This window comes from Amblyraja radiata, chromosome 18 (assembly GCF_010909765.2).
Source record: "Amblyraja radiata isolate CabotCenter1 chromosome 18, sAmbRad1.1.pri, whole genome shotgun sequence".
NCBI classification, from domain to species: domain Eukaryota; kingdom Metazoa; phylum Chordata; class Chondrichthyes; order Rajiformes; family Rajidae; genus Amblyraja; species Amblyraja radiata.
In genome coordinates, this window is record NC_045973.1 from 31,688,741 (window position 1) to 31,713,624 (window position 24,884).

At 46.3% G+C, this 24,884-nt stretch overlaps 1 protein-coding gene across 1 annotated transcript in view; it reads right to left on the reverse strand.

Annotated features, from left to right (window-relative positions):
• uba7 (ubiquitin like modifier activating enzyme 7) overlaps positions 1–24,884 on the reverse strand; it is a 231,125-nt gene that overhangs the window by 71,420 nt on the left and 134,821 nt on the right. The window contains exon 23 of the mRNA XM_033037366.1: positions 1,902–2,093. Coding sequence (XP_032893257.1) covers positions 1,902–2,093 — 192 coding nt within the window. The remainder of the gene's footprint in view (positions 1–1,901; positions 2,094–24,884) is intronic.

A 24,884-nucleotide genomic window follows, 5' to 3' on the forward strand; every position in this document is an offset into this window, starting at 1 on the left:
GCCTGCACATGATTCATATCCTCCATTAACTAAATTCATGTCCCTATCTAAAAGGTTCTTAAATGCCGCTGTTGTATCTCCACTGCCACCCCTGGTGCACATTCCAGGCCCACTTCACTCTCTGTGTAAAAACTTGCCCAGTACATCTACTTTAAGTTCTCCCCCTCAGATGTTAAAGCTATGCCGCCTTGTCTTTAATGTATTTACCCTGAGAAGAAAGGTTCTTACTGCCTACACAACCTATGCCTTTGATAATTTTATATACTATCAGGTTTCCCCTCAACCTCCAACGTTCCAGAGAGGAATACCATGATATGCCTTAGGAAGGAGTTTCATTACATTTTGTGTACTATTTCTGATGGAGCCTTGCTGAAGCTTCTACCTGGCATGTCTGGGGAATGTGCAATGGGTGTGGGCTGGAAGATGGTCCCAGAGAGGAGAGAAACATGCAGTATGTTGAAGTGAATGAGTCTTGTTAACATGAGTCTTTTGCTGCAAATTTTGAGATCACTCGATATTTCAAACAAAGTATTTTTTCAGGTACAGTTTTATTAATTTAATATTATTCCAACCCATTCTTCATTTTGAAATAGTGGCCCTGACCTGAAAAGACTGAGAAAGGGTCCCGACACAAAACATCACCCATCCTTTTTCTCCGGAGATGCAGCCTGACCCGCTGATTTACTCCAGCACTTTGTGTCTATCTTCGGTATATAACCAGCATCTAGAGTTCCTTTCTACACACGTCACCTATTCATATTCAGTTTAGTTTAGAGATACAGCGTGGAAACAGGCCCTTCGGCCCATCGAGGCAATGTCCCATTACTTTAGAAGTAAATGCTTCTTCTAACATTATTGTTTCTTTGAATGAGGCTCCGTGGACCAATGCCAAACGTGGATCAAGAAAACTTTAAATGAATTTTAAAAAACTTCTGTCCGCTGTGAATGGGTGATCGATGGTGGGTCAAAGGGCCTGTTCCCATGCTGTATCTTTCAATGATGGAATGATTCAATGACTTCTGGAAATCTTAAAGGGACGAACAACAAAGATTGACGTTTAGTCAACAATACTCCAGACTCCCACTGGCTCATCCCACTCTCCTCCAGGTCTCTGGTTTGTATCTGTTTATGAGTCAGGATGGGCTGTGCAAATGGATGCCAGAGGCAATAGTTTAGTTTAGTTAGGGATGCAGTGTGGAAACACAGACGCTTCGGCTCACTGAGACCACGCCGACCAGCGATCACCCCGTATTTGAATGAATGAATGAATGAATACGTTTATTGGCCAAGTATGTTCACATACAAGGACTTTGCCTTGGTGCTCCGCTCGCAAGTGACAACATGACATACAGTGACAATTAAGAATGACACATAAAACATTAATAATAAAACATTATTAGGACTATCCCACACACTAGGGACAATTTTTACTAAAGCCAATTAACCGACGAACCTGTACGTCTCTGGAGGGTTGGGGAAAACAGGATCACCCGGAGGAAACCACGCAGACATAGGGAGAACTACGTACAGACAGCATCTAAAGTCAGGATCGAACCCGTGTCTTTGGCACTAAAAGGCAGCAACTCTACTGCTGCGCGGCCCCTTCTCCAGGATTCTCTAAGCTACTCCAGCATTTTGTGGCTTTTTTGGGATCCAGAGAGGTCCAGAAGTAAAAAAGGAACAAAGCGCTGGAGTAACTCAGGCAGATCAGACAGCATTTCTGGAGAACATGGATAAGTGATGCTTCCGGACAGGTTGGGAGGTACACTGCCTGTTCTGCAGTGCTCTGTGGCAGATGCTGAGTTGTCCAACATATCTCAGGTTAAAGATGTCGTGGAGGCTAGCCCACCTACATTCTGTTTAGCTCAGGCTTCAGGCATCGGGGAAACGAGCCTACTCACCTTGTGCTTGGGAGGAGGAGCAGGATACGAGAAGGCAAACAAGGGCAGGGCCAAGTTGAAGAAGCCATTCCTGTAGGCAGTTCTTGGCCTGTCACCTTGCACCACCTTGTATAGTTCCAGGCAGACCAGGCCGGCCACCGCTGCCGTGGTAGTGGCGATCGCAGGGATGATCCTTCCAGCAATCAGTCTGCTCTGCAAGACAGAATGACACAACAAAGGTTAAAGGAATGTGTAGGAAGGAACTGCAGATCTTGGTTTAAACCGAAGGCAGACACAAAATGCCAGGGTGGTGGTGGAGGCAGATATGATAGTGGCATGTAAGAGGCTTTTAGATAGGCACATGGATATGCAGGGAATTAACGCACATGGTTCGTATGCAGGCAGGTGGGATTAAACGAAGAGAGACAGAAAGAGAGGAAGAAGCACAAAGGAATGAGTTTGGAAATAATTAGAATTCAAGAGACAAACTGAGACAACGATGTCAGTAGACAGACCTATTTATTTCTGTTGATGAAGAACCCTTTGGGAAATCAATTGATCATATATAAAGATTGCAAATAGAAAAATCCAATTAATGTTCATGCTTTCAAAGCAAGAATGTGCAGCAGGGACTATATCCTTACCGCTGCATCAAATTAAGACTTTTATAATTTTTGGAAGCAGTCGTGACAAAGAGAGTATTAGGTGTTATTCTTGCCCCTAGGATTTAAACCCATGTGTCATGCAGGTTAATAATTACAGGCAGGACTGTCTGCCTTACACAAGGTATCCTCCACTGGTGTTAGTTTCTGGGTGACATCATCTCTCTGCATGCAGGCACTCAATTAAGTGGGAACAAATTATTGGTAAGACACAAATTGCTGGAGTAACTCAGCAGGTCAGGCAGTAACTCTGGAGAACGTCACCTATCCATGCTCTCCAGAGATGCTGCCTGTCCCCGCTGAGTTACTCCAGCATTCTGTGTCTTTCTTCGGTAAATTACAGTTCCTTGTTGTTACAAATCATTTGGGGCGGCACAGTGGCACAGCAGTAGTGTTGCTGCATTACAGTGCCAGAGACCCGGGTTCGATGCTGATTACCGGGGCTGTCTGTACAGAGTTTGTATGTTCTCTCTGTGACCGCGTGTATTTTCTCCGGGTGCTCCAGTTTCCTCACACACTCCGAAGACATACAGGTTTGTAGGTTAATTGGCTTTGGTAAAATTGTAAATTGTCCTTCCATTGCCCATTTATACCTCACGCTGCCTCGGCAAGGCCAGCAGCATAATCAAGGATGAGTCGCACCCTGGCCACTCCCTCTTCTCCCATCTCCCAACAGCAAGAGGTACAGAAGTGTGAAAACATTCAGGAACAGTTTCTTCCCAGCTGTTATCAGGCAACTGAAATATCCTACCAACAACTAGAGAACAGTCCTGTTCTGCTGTCTACCTCATTGAAGACCCTCGAACTATCTTTGATCGGACTTTACTGGAATTTATCTTGCACTAAAAGTTATTCATGTTATTCTCTTTATCGTGTATCTGTACACTGTGGATGGCTCGATTGTTATCATGTATTATCGTTCCGCTGCTGGTGAGCATGCAACAAAAGCTTTTCACTGTACCTCAGTACATGTGACAATAGACTAAACTAGTGTGTAGGATAGTGCTGATGTACAGGATGATCACTGGTCGGCACAGACTCGGTGGGCCAAAGGGCCACTTTCCTCGCTATATCTCCAACCCGCTGTATCTCGATCAATATCACGCGGTGTCTAAAGTAAAGCAGAAAGCAAGCAGCAATTTCAAAGGAAATGTCAGCGAAGTGCTTATATTTCTCCTGCGGTTCAGGAGCACCTCGAGTGCAAGGACTGCTCAGCTGTGGAGAGCAAAACAGATATTTAATTTGATGAATTAGTTTGTCTGCAAAGGAACATTAGCAGCCGCGGAGAGTCTGGATCTCGGCGTGAACTTTATCCTCTTACTGTAAGCACTGAGTGATTCTACCCAGCTGTGCAGAAGGGGCCAGTTAGCAGACAAGGGAGAGTCACCTTCCCCAGGATTCATGGTTACTGTTTGTCTGCCCACTTCCTTTTCCCATCAAAGCTCGTTAATATTATTTGGCTGATGGGGTGCAGAGTCCTCTTAGCTTGCTTTGTTTTATGACCAGGGATAAGATAATGCCCGAGTGCCTGGGAAGGAAGGTAGTTGAATATTAATACCAGATTCCAAACCAGTTCCCCCACTATGTACGGTTGGCGTCTTCTGCAAATAAATTGAAAATCCCACAATCAACTTACCAAAGAGATTTTCAATGGTTCCCAAACCTCCCACTGCACTCTAGTTTTTTTCTAATAATGTAATCCTCCCCACCCCCTCCCCCACCCCAATGTACAGCGTGGAAGTTTAGCCCTTCTGCCCAATCTACACTCGTCCCACCTGCCTACGTTGGGCCCAGACCCCTCTAAACCTATCCTGTCCATGTAGCTATACAAATGTTTTTTAAACATTGCGATAGTACCAGCCTCAACTACCTCTTCCAGCAGATTGTTCCATACACCTACCACCCTTTCTGCAAAAAAAGTTGCTCCTCAAGTTCCTATTAAATCTTTCCCCCCCCTCACCTTAAACCTATGGCCTCTGGTTTTTGATCCCACTACTCTGGGTAAAAGTCTGTGCATTTCCCCTATCTATTCATTGTATGATCTTATACTCCTCTATAAGATCATCCTTCTGCGCTCCAAGGACTAAAGTCCTAGCCTGTCCAACCTCTCCTTATAGCTCAGGCCCTCCAGTCCTGGCAACATCCCAGTAAATCTCCTCTGCATCCTTTCCAGCTTAAAAACATCTCCAAATAAATTGAAACTTCCCAAAGAGATTTTCAATGGGTTCCAAACCTCCCACTGCACTCTAGTCTTTTGTCCCATTTACTTGTGAAATACCCTCCCCCTCCTCCTTCCCCCCTGGGTCTCTCTCCTTTGTATTCTTCCCAGGTGAGGCACCATGTGTGGCTGAGAGACATTAAGTCCTTGTCCCAACATCTCAGCAACATGGCGATACAAGGAACTGCAGATGCTGGAAACTTGTGTAAAGCAAAAAAGTGCTGGAGTAACTCAGCTGATCAGGCAGCAACTGGGGAAGGAATGGATTGGTGACATTTCGAGTTGGGACCCTTCTTCAGACTCATTGTGGTGGGGCGGGGAGGTGGGGTGGGGGAGAGAAAGCTGGATCGCTGGCCGGCACAGACTCGGTGGGCCGAAGGGACTGTTTCTACGCTGTATCTCTAAACTAAACTACACATTGTTTTTTATCTGAACCGATGTAGCAAGCAGGGTGGGGAATCACTCAACCATTTGTTCCCATGAGGAGAGCTGCACTAGCAGAACAAAACCTTAATGAACATTGGAGACTCTGTGCATTTACCCGATCTATTCCTCTCATGATATTGTGCAGCTTTACAAGATCACCCCTCATCCACCCGCACTCCATGGAATATAGGCCTCGGCTACTCAAACCACTCCCAGAAAGCCAACCAAATTTCTTACATACGATCATAAGAAATAGGAGGAGTAGTCGTTATTTCAACATCTCCTGCTAGTCAAACATGTCCTTGCAGATAATCACAGTCAGGCCAGCTGGAGACTAAGTATTTCATGGCCGTTCAGAGCCTAGAGATTTTGGGTTCTGTTTTGAAAAGCAGGAATGTCGATTAAGTCACCAGAAAATCAGCTGTACCACTTGTCAGCTGCAATATGTTCCATGTAATGTATTAATATCCAAGCGCTGGGTTACATCTACTCAACAAGATGCATAAAACAGTCATGCAGGCACCAGATCCATTGGTACAGTCCCAGTCAAATTAATACTGAAGACAATGTACTCAGAATGGCCGAGACGAGACCTCAGAGATACAGTGTGGAAACAGGCCCCTCGGCTCACCGAGTCCATGCTGACCAGCGATCACCCCGCACACGAACACTATCCTACACACGAGGGACAATTTACAAATGCCAATTAACCTACAAACCTGTAGGCCTTTGGATTGTGGGAGGAAACGGGAGCACCCAGAGAAAACCCACTCAGTCACAGGGAGAACGTACAAACTCATTACAGACAGCACCCGTAGTCAGGATCGAACCAGGGTCCCTGGCGCTGTGAGGCAGCAACTCTACTGCTGTGCCACCGCGCCAAGTTGACTAGCTCATTATTACACTTTCCTGCTATAGTCCTGAGTTACTCACAAATTCTCCCCAGTTTTCCCCTTGATTCAAACTCGGAGAATTACGGAAATAGCCAGCAGTAGGTACTCGGGGTTCTTTTTTTTTACTCGTGGACATTTTTCAACATGCTGAATAAACGTCCTGACTTACCTGATGCCCCGAGTACCTACGGCTGGCAGAACGAGCCGCTACAAAATATCTACGGACTCGCTACGGACATTCTCCGAGTTTGAATCAAGGGGAAAACTCGGGAGAATTCGTGAGCAACTCGGGAAAGTGGGACAGGGGCTTAAAACTCATGTCACTGATAGTTTACTCAAGGCAGGAACCACTTGGTTGTTTTATTTATCTCTGCTCAGAAAATTCAACATGAAGGAAATCAGTTGCAGATACTCAGATTTATCATTCACTCAGCTCCATTTCAGGGCTGCAATGCTATGGTTGCTGGGTTAGAGTCGTAGAGTCATACAGCACAGAAACAGGCCCTTCAGCCCAACTTATCCATGCTGAGCATGGGGTCCCATCTGCACTAGTCCCACTGCCTACATTTGGCCCATGTCCCTCTTAACCTTTCCTACCCATATCCTGTCTAAATGTCTTTTAAATGTTGCTATAGTACCCGCCTCAACCACCTCCTCTGGCAGCTCTTTCCATATATCCATCACCCATTGTGTGAAAAAGTTGCCCCTCAGGTTTTTACAAAGGTCATGTGATAGGAGTAGAATTAGGCCATTCGGCCCATCAAGTCTACTCCGCCATTCAATCATGGCTGATCTATCTTTCCCTCCTAACCCCATTCTCCCGCCTTCTTCCCATAACCTCTGACACCCGTACTAATCTTTAGCCCATCTATTCCCCTTATCACCTTTCTCCACCTCTATAAGATTACCCCTCATCCTCCTTCACTCGAAGGAATAAAGACTTAACCTGCCCAACTCCCTTTAGCTCAGGCTCTCAAGTCCTGGCAACATCTAACGCTTTGGAGAGGGTGCAGTAGGGGTATATCAGAATTGCTGCCTGGATTAGAGGGCCACAAATGCTGGAGTAACTCAGCTGGTCAGGCAGCATCATTGGAGAACATCAATAAGTGATGCTTTGAGTCTAGACCAGAAGAAGGATCCCGACTCAAAACATCCAGAGATGATACGTTGAGTTACTCCAGCATTTTGTGCCTCTTTTTTTTAAAACAAGCATCTGCGGTTCCTTGTGTCTGAATTAGTGTTTAGCTATAAAGAGAGGAGAGGTTGAACAAATTTGGATTATTTGCTCTGGGGCGTCGGAGGCTGAGGGAAGACCTGATCGAATTATAAGAGGCATAGATAAGGTAGATGATTAGAATATTTTTCCAAGGGTGTTAATGTCAAAGGCCAAAGCTTTAAGGTGAGATGGGCACATTCTAAGGGAGATGTGTGGGGCAGGTTTTTTTACACAGAGAGTGGTGGGTGCCTGGTACATGCTGCCGGGGGTGGAAGTGGAGGAAGATACGATACGGTGGCATTTAAGAGGCTTTTAGATTGGCATGGATATGCAGGGAATTAAGGGAAATAGATCACGTGCAGGTAGAGAAGATTAGTTTAATGGCATCTTGTTCGACTTGGATATTCTGGGCCAAAGGGCATGTTCTTTTGCTGTACTGTTTTATGTTGCATGGCCATTGAAGAGCTTTTAAGTTGCAGATTGCAATACATACAGCGTAAGTTCCTAAGTTCAGCCACATGACATGAGAAGACTATTTGTTTTGGTGGTGATGGTTGAACGACATATATTGGAATTCAAATACTGAACGCTCCTGTTCTGTTTTGAAATGTTGCCATGCAGGGTGTTAGAACCATCTGAAACTGAGCAGATAGGTCCTATCAGAAAGATGGAATCTCAGACACAGCAGCAACCCCTCAGTATTGTATTCAAGTGTCAGTGGAAACAAAGGTAACCATCTCAACTGCATCTAACTAGTTTAGCGATTCAACCTGATTGAGAGTATTGTGTTCAGTTTTGGTCATTATTTTGTAGGAAAGATGTTGTCAAGCTGAAGATTTACGAGGATGTTGCCAGGATTCGAGAGGCTGAGCTACAGGGCGTGGTTGAGTAGGCTAGGGCTCTATTCTCTGGAGCGCAGGAGGATGAGGGGTGATCTTATAGAGGTGTTAAAAATCATGAGAGGACAAGTGTGTTACTCAGAGCGGTGGAATCAAGAACCAGAGGACATAGGTTTAATGTGAGGGGGGAGATTTAAGGTAACATTTTCATACAAAGGGTGGTGGGTGTATGGAACGAGCTGCCGGAGGAGGTCATTGAGGCAGGGAGTATCGCAACATTTAAGAAACATTTAGACAGCTACATGGATAGGACAAGTTTAGGGGGATATGGGCCAAATGCAGGCAGGTGGGACCAGTGTAGATGGGACATGTTGGTCGATGTGGGCGTTGGGTCGAATGACCTGTTTCCACACTGTATGACTAGTTGAGATCATTGAACTGAACTTTCACCGTAGTTCACTTTTCTAACTTAAAGACCAGACGATAGAGATGGTTTATCCGGTGAATCATTCAGGGAACATTTTCTGCTGTAATGCCAAATTAGTCTCTGACCAAGATAATTAGTCAAAGGACTTTCATTGAAGATACCTTTATGAATTAAATTTGAGGCTGGGTCATTAATATCAAGAATTCCCAATTTCCCATCTATTAATGAAGAAGCCCTCAGCTCACATGGATGAAGTGACTGTGAGAAGCCCATCGAATGGGTGGATAGTGAAACCAATACAATCAAGTCGGGCTGACACCCAGGGATCATAACACAGTGAGTGAAGTAATTGCTGTAATTACAATTAATCTTTCCGTACCATTATATTCAGCGCCCAAACCGGTTTGGGTCACTCCCGATTCACAGCGGTGTAGGGTAGATGTTTTCACCGTTGGATATTATTGCGATGTTGGGGCAGCGGTAGAGTTGCTGCCTCACAGCGACAGTGACCCAGGTTCAATCCTGACTACGGGTGCTGTCTGTACGGAGTTTGTACGTTCTCCCCGTGACCTGCGCGGGTTTTCCCCGGGTGCTCCGGTTTCCTCCTACACTTCAAAGACGTGCAGGTTTGTAGGTTGATTGGCTTCGGTAAAATAGTAAATTGTCCCTAGTGTGTGTAGGAAAGTGCTAGTGTACGGGGTGATCGCTGGTCGATGCAGACTCGGTGGGTCGAAGGGCCTATTTCCTTGCTGTATCTCTAAACTAAACTAATAAACACAGTATCCGGTTACTCAAGCTGGTAACGCCAACAATTCTTGACCATTCTTAACTTCCTTTGAGTAGACAGTGGTTGGGCTGCCTCAGTTTATTTTTTAGTTTTAGAGATATAGCTGCAATTTATGCTGCAGTGTCTTTGACTGGAATGGGTTTTTTTGGGGGGTTTTAAATTTTTTTATTAGAAGTACAATAATGTGGTACCTTATAGATACCTAATATATAATGACATGTTACATTTTATGAAAGAAAAGAAAGAGAATAGTAGAAAAATAGAGAAGTGCGTGATACCGAACAGTGAGAAGAAGGAAAGACGAAAAGAGAGAAAATAGAGAGAGAGCAAAAGAGGAGATAGAGAACAAGAGACTGAAGGAGAAATAGCTATTTATTATTCTTGACCACCCTTCATGGGAATGGTTAAAGTAAACTATTTCCTTTGGTGATCCAATCAAGGGCAAAGGGATGTTATCTTGGTTTTAGTTTTGGGAGATACAGCGTGAAAACAGGCCCTTCGGCCCACCGAGTCCGCTCCGACCAGCGATCACCCATACTCTAGTTCTATCCGACACACTAGGGACAATTTTACAGAAGCCAATTGACCTACAAACCTGCATGTCTTTGGAATGTGGGAGGAAGCCAGAGCTCCCGGGGAAAATCTACAGGGAGAACGTACAAACTCTGCACATACAGCACCCGTGGTCAGGATCGAACCGGGGTCTCTGGCACTGTGAGGCAGCAGCCCAACACTAACTCGCCTTCCCACTTTCCTGGTTCTGATGAAGGGCTCTGAAATATACAGTCTGTTTCTTTTCCCATCTATGCTGCCAGACCAGCTGTGCATTTCCAGTTCTAATTACAGCAGAACCCGATGGGTCTGACAGAAACAGGAAAAGCAAGTTAACTGAAATCAGTTGAATATTGCTCATCCATGTTTAACAGATCCCTCCAATTGCCTCGCCCCTCCATAACTCTCACCTCATTCTGCCCTTCAAACCTCAGCTGATTCAGCTCCTCCAATCCTGGCCTCCAGCACGTCCCGGATCGCCACTCCTCACTGTGGCTGACTGTTCCTCCAGTAGCCAAGGTTTTTATGCTTGGAAAATCATTCCCTGCATTCCTCCACATTCCCTTCCTTCTCGTTTTGCTTGTTAAAATCTTCCACATAACATAGAACATTTTATTTTACAGATACAATGTGGTAGCAGGCTCTTCGGCCCGCGGAGTCCGTGCCGACCTGTGATCATCCCGTGCACCACTATCCTACACACTAGGGGGCAATGGGCAGAAGCCAATTAACCTCTAAACCACCACATGTTATAGGAGCAGAATTAGGCCATTCGGTCCATTAAATCCATCTCCGCCATTCAATCATGCTGATCTATCTTTCCCTCTCAACCCCATTCTCCTGCCTTCTCCCCATAACCCCTGACACCATTGCTAATCAAGAATCTGTCAATTAGGTTTAAGGTAAGAGGGGAACAATTTCATAGGAAACTGAGGGGCAATTTTCTTTTCACAAAACGGTGGTAGGTATATGGAATGAGCTGCTAGAGGAGGTAGTTGAGGCACGTATTGTCACAGCGTTTAAAAACATATGGACTGGTACATGGATAGGATGGGTTTTTGAAGGATATGGGCCAAATGCAGGCAGGTAGGACTAGTGTCGATGGGGCACGTTGGTCAGCATGGACAATTTGGGCTGTAGGGCCTGTTTCCAAACGCCTGTATGAGGAAGTATAATGTATACGTCAGGAAAGGAGCCCAAAAAAATGAATATTTAGGAGCCAACGACTGAATGGCATGTCAGTAGATCAATGCTAATGATGAGGCTGTTGTATTTCAATAGCCAGTAAACGGAAGCACTGTCAATGAATGGACGGTGATGCAGGAAGATGCTGATGTTTAGTTTAGTTTAGAGATGCAGCATGGAAACAAGCCCTGAGCCCAACAAGTCAACATCGACCATCGATCACCCGTTTACTCTCGTTCTGTGTTAACCCACTTTCTCATCCACTCCATACACACTAGGAGTCAATTGACAGAGGTCAATGAACCTACAAACCTGTGGGATGTGGCTAGAAACTAGAGCACCGGGAGGAAACCCACACGGCCATAAGGAGAATGTGTCAACTCCACCCAATGTCAGGATTGAACCTGGGTCTCTGGGGCTGTGAGACAGTGCAGAGACTGATGTGCCGCTGTGCCACCCTTTATGTTTGAATTATTCAGGATGGGCCAGTAGGGCGTGGAAGCTCATTAGATGATTATAATGCCCCAGAAAATTGTGCAGTGCAGCATTAAATGAGCAGTATGTGACCGATCCATCCAAATTGTACCACAGAACAGCACAATGGCGCAGCAGTAGAGTTGATGCCACGCAGTGCCAGAGACCCAGGTTTGATCCTGACTATGGTTGCTGACGGTACGGAATCTGTACGTTCTCCCTGTGACGGTGCTCCGTTTCCTCCCACATTCCACAGGCGACCAGGTTTGTAGGTTCATTGGCTTCGGTAAGTTGTCCCTAGTGTGTAGGATTGTGCTAGTGTATGTGGATTGCTGGTCGGTGCGGACTCGGTGGCCTGAAGGACCTGTTTCCATGCTCTATCTCAAAAGTAAAGTCTGAAGAGTGAAGGGAACTCCTCTGTGTGAACTTGCTGGCACAAGGGAAGCCCTTTGTATGCTGAATATGTGGGTTGCTGCGTTGGTGCTGTTTGTGCAAGCACAGATGGCTCTAGTGGACTTTAAACTTAGCCGATTGCATGCATCCAAACCATCTGGCAGATCTGGATGTGTGCTGCTGTGCCTGAACCATCCCCATCTTGTTTACAAGGCAGTAACAAGAGCTCTGAACGAAAGGAAAAGAAAATCCTTCCAAAAACTGCGGGGTCTTAAATTCATTAAGATTTGAAAGGAACAGGAATTTGAAGCTCAGAAAGACACAAAGTCACCCAGAGTTACTCAGCAGATGAGTCACTCCAGACTTTGGAGAACATCTCTGGAGAACATGGGTAGGTCACATTTTGGGTTGGGATCTTTCTTCAGATTGATCAGTCTAAAGAAGCGCCACCTATCCATGTTCTCCGGAGATGCAGCCTGATCCGCTGAGTGACTTTGGCACTTTGTGTCCTTTTACATAAACCAGCAGCTTGTTTCAACATGGAACTAATGTGAACGGGTGTTTAAGAAAGAACTGCAGATGCTGGAAAATCGAAGGTACACAAAAATGCTGGAGAAACTCAGTGGGTGCAGCAGCATTTATGGAGCGAAGGAAATAGGCAACGTTTCGGGCCGAAACCCTTCTTCAGACTGATGGGGGGGGGGGGGGGGGGGGGGGGGTTGAGGGGGCGGGGAGAAGAAAGGAAAAAGGAGGAGGAGGAGCCCGAGGGCTGAGGAAGGGGAGGAGACAGCAAGGGCTAACAAAATTGGGAGAATTCAATGTTCATGCCCGCAGGATGCAGACTCCCCAGGCGGAATATGAGGTGCTGTTCCTCCAATTTCCGGTGTGAACGGGTGATTGCTGATCAGCATGGACTCGGTGGGCTGAAGGGGCTGTTTTTATGCTGTGTTGCCAAAGTACATAGCAACTGCGATATTGGATAAGGAGTATTTCCAGGAAAAGTAACTAGAAATATTGATGTTTAGTTTAGAGATACAGCATGGAAACAGGCCCTTCAGCCCACGCCGAACGTCGATCATCGGTTCACACTAGTTCTATGTTATCCCACTTTCTCATCCACTCCCTACACACGACGTGGATAATTTACAGAGGCCAACTAACCCACAAACATGCACGTCTATGGGATGTGAGAGGAAACCGGAACACCCGGAGGAAGCCCGCACGGTCACAGTGAGACCGTGCAAACTCCACACGGACAGCACTCGAGGTCGGGATCGAAGCCGGGTCTCCGCCGCTGTGAGGCAGCAGCTCTTCAGCTGAAAACAAAGCTTCGCACTACACAACGGTACAGTTGACAATAATAACAATAAACTAAATAAACTAAACTGCCTTCTGGCATTACCACCCACGTCCTTTGTCGAGCATCTAGCATTGACCTCGTGCCTTTACATGTAACAGCAATGTCAGCTGTACATAGGATCTGTGCCTGAGGAATTAGCAATGGAAGCAAGTCGCCCACACAGAAGCCTTGCCCCACTGGAAACACTCACAGTACCATCGCACTGCATAACACATTGTTTATGCTACAGCAGAAAGGAAACATTCAGGCACCAAGCACAAGGAGTTATTTTACGAGTGAGAAGGGCCGGCGGTAGAAAGGAACAGCTGCTGTTAGTCTGCGGGGCTGGTAGATATTCCGACATGTACATCGCTGGCAGCGTTTGCCGACCTTTCCTGGCTCCGTACATGACAGATTCCTGGCTCTGCCTCTGCTCTGGATCGCCGGCCAGCTTTGTGCTCTCCATGGCTCCCTTGCAGGACTGTGGGAAGTTCATTAAGGCTGATCATCTGGAAAAAAAGCAGCGATCCCTCAGGAACCTCTCTGGCACATTTACTGGCCGAGCTCTGGAACAATGGGCAAGTAGAAGCTAGAACTAGCCGCACTGTCGCCTTATGTGTAAAAGAAAACCATCAAGGCTGACAACCTGCATCAACTTAAAGGCCAAACTGCCCAAAGTTTACTCTGTCTAATTTCTTGTCACTGCAGTGCAGATTGCTTTCTTATCTTTGCAGACAGCACAACGCACAGCATGGGCTTTCTGCATGACTTCCTCCCAGGTATCAGGTTAATCCTGGAGGATTCCAGCACCGTGGAATATTGAGTGCAAGCCCATGGCTATTTACTGCCTTCACTTCCACCACTGTTTGCAACAGTCTGAAGGCCGGCACAGCGGTAGAGCTGCTGCCTCACAGTGCCAGAGGCCCGGGTTCGACCCTGACCACGGGTGCTGTCTGCACGGAGTTTGTACTTTCTTCCTGTGACCACGTGGGTTTTCTCCAGGTGCTCCGGTCTCCTCCCACATTCCAAAGAAGTACAGGTTTGTATGTTAATTGGCTTCCGTAAATTGTCCCTAGTGTGTAGGTTAGTGTAGGATCGCGGGACGGTATGGAATCGGTGGGCCGAAGTGCCTGTTTCCACGCTGTATCGCTAAAGTCCAAAGTTTAAAAGGTTCATTTGCTTCAAACGATGCCCAGTGCAGAGACAAGTCCATGTCTCCTTGGAGAGGGATAGTTACAGTGGCTTGCAAAAGTTTTCATAACCCTTGAACTTTTCCACATTTTGTCATGTTACAACCACAAACGTCAATGTATTTTATTGGGATTTTATGTGATAGACCAACACAAAGTGGTGCATAATTGTGAAGTGGAAGGAAAATGATACATGGTTTTCAAATATTTTTACAAATAAAAAACTGAAGTGTGGCGTGCGAAAGTATTCAGCCCCCCTGAGTCAATACTTTGTAGAACCACCTTTCGCTGCAATTACAGCTGCAAGTACATTACATGAACTTCTTCCCGGCGGCTGTCACTCTACTCAACAACGTACCTCGGTGACTGCCAATCACCCCCCCCCCCGGACACTTATTATTATTTATTCAAATCATTTGCTGTGTCGCTCTTCCAGGGAGATGCTAAATGCATTTCGTTGTCTCTGTATTGTACACTGACAATGACAATTAAAATTGAATCTGAATCTGAATCTGAATCTGAAGTCTTTTGGGGTATGTCTCTACCTGCTTTACACATCTAGAGACTGAAATTTTTGCCCATTCTTCTTTGTAAAATAGCTCAAGCTCTGTCAGATTGGATGGAGAGCGTCTGTGAACAGCAATTTTCAAGTCTTGCCAGAGATTCTCAATTGGATTTAGGTCTGGACTTTGACTGGGCCATTCTAACACATGAATATGCTTTGATCTAAACCATTCCATTGTAGCTCTGGCTGTATGTTTAGGGTCGTTGTCCTGCTGGAAGGTGAACCTCCGCCCAGTCTCAAGTCTTTTGCAGACTCTAACAGGTTTTCTTCCAAGATTGCCCTGTATTTGGCTCCATCCATCTTCCCATCAACTCTGACCAGCTTCCCTGTCCCTGCTGAAGAAAAGCATCCCCACAGCATGATGCTGCCACCACCATGTTTCACAGTGGGGATGGTGTGTTCAGGGTGATGTGCAGTGTTAGTTTTCCGCCACACATAGCGTTTTGCATTTAGGCCAAAAACTTCAATTTTGGTCTCATCTGACCAGAGCACCTTCCTCCACATGTTTGCTGTGTCCCCCACATGGCTTGTGGCAAACTGCAAATGGGACTTCTTATGGCTTTTTTTCCAACAATGGCTTTCTTCTTGCCACTCTTCCATAAAGGCCCGATTTGTGGAGTGCATAACTAATAGTTGTCCTGTGGACAGATTCTCCCACCTGGGCTGTGGATCTATGCAGCTCCTCCAGAGTTACCATGGGCCTCTTGGCTGCTTCTCTGATCAATGCTCTCCTTGCCCGGCCTGTCAGTTTAGGTGGACGGCCATGTCTTGGTAGGTTTGCAGTTGTGCCATACTCTTTCCATTTTCGGATGATGGATTGAACAGTGCTCCGTGAGATGTTCAAAGCTTGGGATATTTTTTTATAACCTAACCCTGCTTTAAACTTCTCCACAACTTTATTCCTGACCTGTCTGGTGTGTTCCTTGGGCTTCATGATGCTGTTTGTTCACTAATGTTCTCTAACAAACCTCTGAGGCTTTCACAGAACAGCTGTATTTATACTGAGATTAGATTACACACAAGTGGACTCTATTTACTAATTAGGTGACTTCTGAAGGCAATTGGTTGCACTGGATTTTATTTAGGGGTATCAGAGTAAAGGGGGCTGAATACTTTTGCACGCCACACTTTTCAGTTGTTTATTTGTAAAAAAATTTGAAGACCATGTATCATTTTCCTTCCACTTCACAATTATGCGCCACTTTGTGTTAGAAACATAGAAAATAGGTGCAGGAGTAGGCCATTCGGCCGTTCGAGCCTGCACCGCCATTCGATATGATCATGGCTGATCATCCAACTCAGTATCCTGTACCTGCCTTCTCTCCATATCCCCTGATCCCTTTAGCCACAAGGGCCACATCTAACTCCCTCTTAAATATAGCCAATGAACTGGCCTCAACTACCTTCTGTGGCAGAGAATTCCACAGGTCTATCACATAAAATCCCAATAAAATACATTTACGTTTGTGGTTGTAACGTGACAAAATGTGGAAAAGTTCAAGGGGTATGAATACTTTTGCAAGCCACTGTATATTTCCCTGAGATTGACTGTCAAGGAAGAGGTTGTTTATTAAATTGCATCCAGATTCTCAGGCGCACAGGGACCAGAGTTTCAGATCAAAATAGCACTAATAATCGTACTTACAAGAATGAGCAGTTAAAACCTGACCCAGTTTTGTACCGTCCGGCACTGACACAATTACTTACAATTCAGTCAGTTAATTACCCTTTGGTGCATTAAATACCTGCAACCAATAGACAGCTGAAGCCACAATGATATGGTCTTCAGTGTGAAGAAGAGCCCTGATCTGAAATGTTACCTACCCTTTCTCCACATTGAAGAAGGGTCCCGACCCGGTTCTTCGGTTTGAACCAGCATCTATAGTTCCTTCCTACACATCCCGACCCAAAATGTCGCCCACCCATTAACTCCAGTCAGAAGTACAGTCCTGACCCAAAAGGGACAGCGACAGGGGGTGGACGTTGGTTCCTGGTTTCAACAGCATACACACAAGGTGAGGGTGACACAGTGACGGAATGGTAGAGCTGCTGTCTCACAGCACCAGAGACCCGGGTTCGATCCTGACCTCGGGTGCCGTCTGTGCATGAAGTTTGCACGTCCTCCCTGTGATCCTCGTGGGTTTCCTCCGTCCGGGTGCTCCGGTTTCCTCCCACATCCCAAAGACATGCAGGTTTGTAAGTCAATTGACCTCTGCAAATTGCCCCAGTGTGCAGTGGGATAACTGGTGTGAACAGGTGATTAATGGTCGGTATGGACTCAGTGGGCCGAAGGGCCTGCTTCCATGCTGTATCTCTAAGTTAGAGATGAACTGAGATACATTACTGTAAAGAGCGCCTTCAAACAAGCTGTAGAATTCCAGGTACTTGGCCAGTGTATATTATTGACTTTACTTTCATGACAAACTTTCCTACTGATTCCGTATGTCCAAGGGTATCTTCCAAACAAGTAGTAACCCACACAACATCCTCCTGTCTGCATTCCCCACCAACCTCCTATAAATGCATGAGCCCAAATCGCACCCTCCTCCATCTCATGAGGAACACAAGCGCAGCTACAATTATCTTCCAGTTTGTTGTTTCATTAAATCGGTCAGAACCAGTTAGTCCACCAATTAAAAACATAAATCAAAAGTTCCCGTAAGTTTAAACGAAAGTTCCTTCAGAATTTGAAACCTCAGCTAGAAACCTACGGTGTGGTAAACCCTAGGTGACTTTTTACAAGAAATGAGTCACCCTCTGAGCTTCTTGGACAGTGGCCAATAGGTTTAGCAGCTGCTTTGAGTCAAAGAAACCACGTGCCGCTAAAAGTGCCCATGCCGACCAACATCCCAGGTACACTAGTCCCACCTGACTGCATTTGACCCATATCCCTCTAAACCTGTTTTATCCACGTACCTGTCTAATCTATATCAACATATCTATATCTATAATCTATATCTATATATATACACACATATTATTAAAACTCTCATCTTGTTTGTTTGCAGGTTCTATTTGCGCAAAAACAGTACATGATAGCGCTACAATTTTTGGCTCACCTTACTCACCATTGTCCTGTGGTGTAAATGAAACAAGTTTTGTTCAGATTGATGGTATATTTTAAAAGTTATTAACGTTTAAAACTTAAATGAACAAAACACGCCCCCACCCGTGCATGCGCAGTTGGGGGAGGGTTCCCATCAGGTCCTCAGCCGCGCCTGCGCAGTTGGGACCTTTCCAGTATTCAGATCGTCATCTTTATTTCACAACTGCGACACGGGTAAGATTATTTCCATTTTACTGTTGCCCCAGGCCCACGGGGATCCGCCGCCTTGGCGCCGAGGCTGGGGCTGCGTCTGCAACGACGTTCCGGGGCCTGGGCGCTGAGGCGGGCTCTGAGGGCGACGGAGCTGCTGCTCCAGGCACGCAAGGAGGGAAAGGAGCACATCCTTGATATCCTGGGGAGGTGAGGAGGGATTGAGGGAGAGGAGGGGGTAGGGAGGGAGAGGGGGGAAAGTGGAGGATGTGAGGAGGGAGAGTGGCAGAGGAGGGGGAATTGAGGGAGAGGAGGGCAGTGGGGGAGGTGAGGAGGGCAGTGGGGGGGGGGATAGGGGGAGATGAGGAGTGGGGCAGGTTGGGGATAGAGGGATAGGAGGGGTTAGGGAGGGGAGAGGAGTTATGGAAGGAGGGAGGGAGTGAATGAGGGTAGGGGAAAGGAGAGGGAGGGAGAGGTGAGGGAAGGATTGGGTGAGGGGAGGAGGAGAGGAGCAGAAGAGGGAGGGTAAAGAGGGGGGGAGGGAGTGCTGGGGATGAAGAGAAATTAGCCGAGCCTGTGCAGTTGGGGGCTATGGGTGAGTGGAAAATTGCGTTGGGGGAACGGGTTGCGTTAGGGGAACGGGTGAGTGGTGGAATATTGTGTTGGGGAACAGGTTGCGTTGGGGGACCAGGCCTCCCGTGTGACAGGGACTCAACGGGTCTAGTCTAGTTGTTTCTTAAATGTTGCGATAGTACTTGCCTCAACGACCTCCTCCGGCAGCTCATTCCATACACCCAACACTCTGTGCGAAAAAGTTACCCCTCATATTGAATCTTTCCCCCTTCACCGTAACATATTCTCTTGTTCTTGATTCTCCCGCTCTGGGTAAGAGACTCTGTGCATCTATTCCTCTCATGATTTTATACAGAGATCACCACTCTATATGATCACCCCTCATCCTCTTGCGCTCCAAGGAATAGAGTCCCAGCCTGCTCAACCTTTCCCTATAGCTCAGACCCACGAGCCTGGAAACATCCTTGTAAATCTTCTCTGCACCCTTACCAACTTAACAACATCTTTCCTATAACATGATGCCCAGGACTGAACACAATACTCTAAACACCGCCCCACCAACGTCTTGTATAATTGCACCACGACCTCCAAACCTCTATAATCAATACTCTGACTGATGAAGGCCAATGTGCCAAAAGGTTTTTTTGACCAAAAGCACAATCTCCACATTACTTGACATGGGCATTGCTTAATTACCAACTTCAGGAAGCATGGTGGAGTACATACCCCAATCAGTATAAATGGCGACAAAGTGGAACTGGCTGAGAAATGGCTGCCATGGATCGACCATTTTGGTGCAAGCACATTGAAGAAAGCACATCAACGCCTCTACTTCTTTCGTATACTGAGGAAATTCGGCATGTCTCAATGTCTCCTACAGATGCGCCATGGAAAATATACTGTCAGATTGCATCAAAGTTTGGTTTGTGATCATCTCTGCCCATCACTGCAAGAAATTGTAGAGTTGTAGATGCAGCTAGCCCAGTCCATCACACAATCCAGATTCCCCCACATTGACTCTATCTACACTTCATGCTGCCTTGGAAAAGCAGCCAACATAATCAAAGGCGCCTTACCTTATCATTCCTTCTTCATCCTGCTCTTATCGTGCAAGGACTTCAAAGTGCGCACCACCAGACTCCGGAACAGCGTCTTCCCCTCTGTTCCCCTCTGTCATGTCCTTCCATAAGCTAGGGTACTGTCCGATTCACCTCCACCCCATTGCGGACATGGGACTTTGTCAATGGAACTGTTGTGCTACAATGGTGAGAACGATATTCTGCACTCTGCATCTTCTCCTTCGCTCTTCCTATTGTACTTGACTTTGACTTGATCGTATATATATATATATATATATATGTACGGTGTTATCAGCTACACATGGATTCAATGGAGCCAGGTTTTAGTCTAATCGCAAGGAGGTCCAAGACTATTCCAGATCCATGGACTATTCGCAAGGCGAGGAGACCCAACGTAACGCAAGGCGAGGAGACCCAACGTAACACATGGAATCTCACATAAAAAACATAAAACTCGCATAAAACATAAAAAGTGCCAGAGTAACTCAGTGGGTCAGGCAGAATCTCTAGAGAACATGTAAAGCTCTAAAGAAGGGTCCCGACCTGAAACGTCGCCTATCCATGTCTTCCAGAAATACTTAGGAAATGTGTAGGAAGGAACTGCAGATGCTGGTTTAAATCGAAGATGGATACAAAATGCTGGAGTAACGCTGTGGGACAGGTAGTCTCCCTGGAGAGAAAGATTGGGCGACGTTTCGGGTTGAGACCTTCTTCAGGCTCACCCATTCCTTCTCTCCAGAGATGGTGCCTGTCCCTGCTGAGTTACCCCAGCATTTTGTATCTATCCCCCAGAAATACTGCCTGATCTGCTGAGTTACTACAGCACTGTGTGTTCTCTACAGGATGTTCCAAAGTACTTTACAGCTAATAAAAGTGCTCTTTAAGTGAAATAACTGTAATAATGTGGCAAATGTTTCCAGCCAAGTTTTATGCTCTGAGGGCAATGCAACAACGTTAAAATAACCAGATACTTTGTTTCAGCGATGTTGACTTAGCAGATAATTATTGGTCAGAACAATTGGTACAGCTTTCTTGTAATCGTTGCCAGTCTGCGGGTCATGAAGGCAAAATACCGAGACTATGGATAAACTCACAACACAGTAATCGCAAAGAGTCTTGGGACCTGTCATTTACCTTCACTATAAAGTTTCTTACCACCATGAAACCAGGACGAGTAGCAAAATCCCACAGTGAAGGAGATCACTCCCATCAAAAATGTAAAAAGGCAACAGAGAACAGGGTGAATAATTCTTGTTTAGTTTAGAGATGTAGCGCGGAAACAGGCCCTTCGGCCCACTGAGTCCGTGCTGACCAACAATCGCCCCGTACACTAGCACTACCTTACTGTCAACGTACAAACTCCGTACAGACAGAACCCGTAGTCAGGATTGAACCGGGGTCTCTGACACTGTAGGGCAGCAACTCTACCACTGCGCCACCGTACCTGCCACCTGTCTTCATATTATGAAGGTAGACAAAATTGCTGGAGAAACTCAGCGGGTGTGGCAGCATCTATGGAGCGAAGGAAATAGGCGACGTTTCGGGCCGAAACCCTACAGGAAAATTGTAGAAGGTGCAAAATAGATTTATTAGAATGCGAGCATAACTAGGAAGTTCTTTAGAGATACAGCATGGAAACAGGCCCTTCGGCCCACCGAGTCTGCACCGATCGATGATCACCCGCACACTGGTTCTATCCCACCCACTAGGGACAATCTTTGGAATGTGGTAAGAAATGGGAGCACCCAGAGAAAACCCACACGGTCATTGGGAGAACGTAGAAACTCCATAGAGACAGCAACAATAGTCAGGATGGAGCCCGGATCTCTGGTGCTGTAGGCAGCAACTCGACCGCTGCACCACTGTGCTGTGGTTCAGGAGCTCAGGAACCACTGAACAAGCTGGGGATCGATTTGTTAAAAATAAGAAGATGGAGCGGTGTCTTTAAATTTGGGGTTTTGGGTGATGCAAACTTTGAGATGTTCCTATTTCTGCGAGAAACAAATACTTGGGGCAATAAATACTAGATCAGTACGAAGAAATCTAACAACATAAAGTATTTGGAGGCACAAGAAACTGCAGATGATGGAATCTTAATCAAAGCACAAAGTGCTGGAGACCTCTGAAGAAGGGTCTCGACCCGAAACGTCATCCATTCCTTCTCTCCAGAGATGCTGCCTGTCCCGCTGAGTTACTCAGCTTTTTACATCTATCTTCGGTTTAAACCAGCATCTGCAGTTCCTTCCTACACACATCATCGGTGGAGGAAATGACCAGGTGAGGTTTTGGGTCGGAACTCTTCTTCAGACTCAAGAAGTATAAAGAAGGGTCCCAACCCGAAACCTGCCGATCCACTCTGACTGACCCACTGAGTTCCTTCAGCAATTTGTGTTTCGAGTATAAACTATTTAATTGTTCCATTGCCGGTACATGGGACAATTAAACACTCTTGACTCATCAAGGAGGATTGTCTGATGGTGGAACCTGCTTACACTGGTAACAACACAGATGTGCTTCAGGGAAGGGCTGAATTAGTAAATGAGAGAGAAAGTAACAAGGGGATAGGTTGATTGGATTTTAGTCACAGAGCTCTACAGCATGGAAACAGGCCCTTCGGCTCATATTGTCCATGTTGACTAAGTTGGCATGCTTGGCTAGCCCATTTGCCTACATTTTGTCCATGCCTCTCTAAAACCCTTCCCATTTATACAACTATCCAAATTCAAAGGAGAGTTAGATAGGGCTAGCGGAATCAAGAGGTATGGGGAGAAGGCAGGAACGGAGTAGTGATTGTGGATGATCAGCCATGATCACATTGAATGGTGGTGCTGGCTCGAAGGGCCGAATGGCCTACTTTTGCACCTATTGTCTATGTATCCACAGTGCCCTCCATAATGTTTGGGACAAAGACCCATCATTTATTTATTTGCCTCTGTACTCCACAATCTGCAGTTTCTCCATATACATTCAGGCAGATTGGACTCACCTAGATGGGCAGCTTGGTTGACATCGATGAGTTGGGCTGCAAAGCCTGTTTCCGTGCTAGATGACTCTATGACTATATTACATTGTAATCAGGGCCAGGGCCTCAGGTGCAAATGAACTATGATTTTTAGAAGCAGAGACACAAGTAACTGCAGATGCTGTAAACTCGAGCAAAACACTAAACTCAGTGAGTGAGGCAACATCTCTATAGAACATGGATAGGTGACGTTTCAGACTAAAGAAGGGTCCCGACATGAAGCATCACCTATCTGTGTTTTCCAGAGATGCTGCCTGACCCGCTGAGTTACTCCAGCACTGTGTTTTGTTTCATAAAGCATGTGGATTTTACATTTTACCTATCCTTTTTAGCCAGTCACTGCAATGAATGTCCTTCAGTAGTATTTAATAGTGTTTAGAAATTTCTCTGTCAATAATTTAAAATTCTAACGGACTGGGAACTACAGTAAACGTTGCCATTTTAGAACTTGGTTCTCTTTAGCGTTACAAAACAATTGTGGGAAATCATGTGTCAATCTGGAAGACTGGATTATCACAATGAGGTGGTAGAGGAAACGTACGATGGGATCAGACAATAAGAGCTTTAATTAGATTAGCGAGAGCACTTACACCACTCAGCGCAGACTGTGTGTGCATAATAATAAAATTATAATATACAATGTGATTTTGACAATCCACTCCCTGTCCTGAAGTTGCTAATCTCACAAATGTGTGTGTTTGTCTGCTTGGTCGGCGATCAGCTCGGTTCACAAAGCCAATTTACTGATAAGCATCCCCTCCCATCCTGGGCTGACCCTCAGAGAAGGGGAGGGAACACACAAGGATATTCTATACTTAGTTTTCATCAGAACTCTCTGCGTAAGAGATTCAATAGAGTAGAAAGAATGGAAAGAAAGTTTGCTCTCAAGTGTGTGTTTGTGTTAGTTGTGTGTGCGTGAAGTGTGTGTGTTAGTTGTCTGTGCGTTATATGTGTGTGGGAGGAAAGGAGAGAAGGGAGAGAAGGAGAGAAGGGAGTGAGGGAAGTAGAGAAGGGAGGGAGGGAAGGAGAGACAGAAGGGAGGGAGAGAAGGAGAGAAGGGAAAAGAAAGAGAGGAAGGAGAAAAAGAAAGGAGGAAGGAGAGAAGGGAAAAGAGAGAGAGAAAGGAGGATGGGAAGGAGAGAAGGGAGGGAGGGAAGGAGAGAAGGGAGGGAGGGAAGGGAAGGAGAGAAGGGAGGGAGAGGGCCGGCGGCGAGAGTGGATGGACAGACGGGTGTGAGCTGAGGCCGAGGCTCGTAAACGTTGCTCCAACCCCCGGCCCAGCCCTCCCTGTATTGTTCACCGTGTCTCCCCGGGGAGAGAGAGGGGTGGAGCCGGGGCTGTATGCGTGAAGCACGGCGACTGGAGGGGCGGGAGCGCTGCCCCGGGAACGTGAGCAAACGACCCACCTCCCACTTCTCCATTCCCCCTCCCCATCCACCCCCTCCACCTGGCGTAGATCTCCCTGAGCCGAGAGTAGCGGAGCTCTGGGATCTTTTGATTACTCTAGCACGGGGCCCCCTTAGACGCTGGGCCCAATCAGTCCAATCGGCTTAAGGCTGGCTCTGGTGGGACAGTAAAATGGCACCGCTTGTATATGGACTCAGTGGGCTGTACTGTGCACACTGTACTGACCAGGATGATTGTGCTTATGTACAGGGATAGTCTAGCTGAGCTGTATGCTAAACTTCTCTATCGAAACATAGAAAATATGTACAGGAGTAGGCCATTCGGCCCTTCGAGCCAGCACCGCCAATCAATATGATCATGGCTGATCATCCAAAATCAGTATCCCTTTCCTGCTTTCTCTCCATACCCCTTGATTCAGTTAGCCCTAAGAGCTATATCTATCTCTTGAATACATCTTTCCTCAAGTCAGTCCTAAATGGCCTACCCGTTATTCTTAAACTG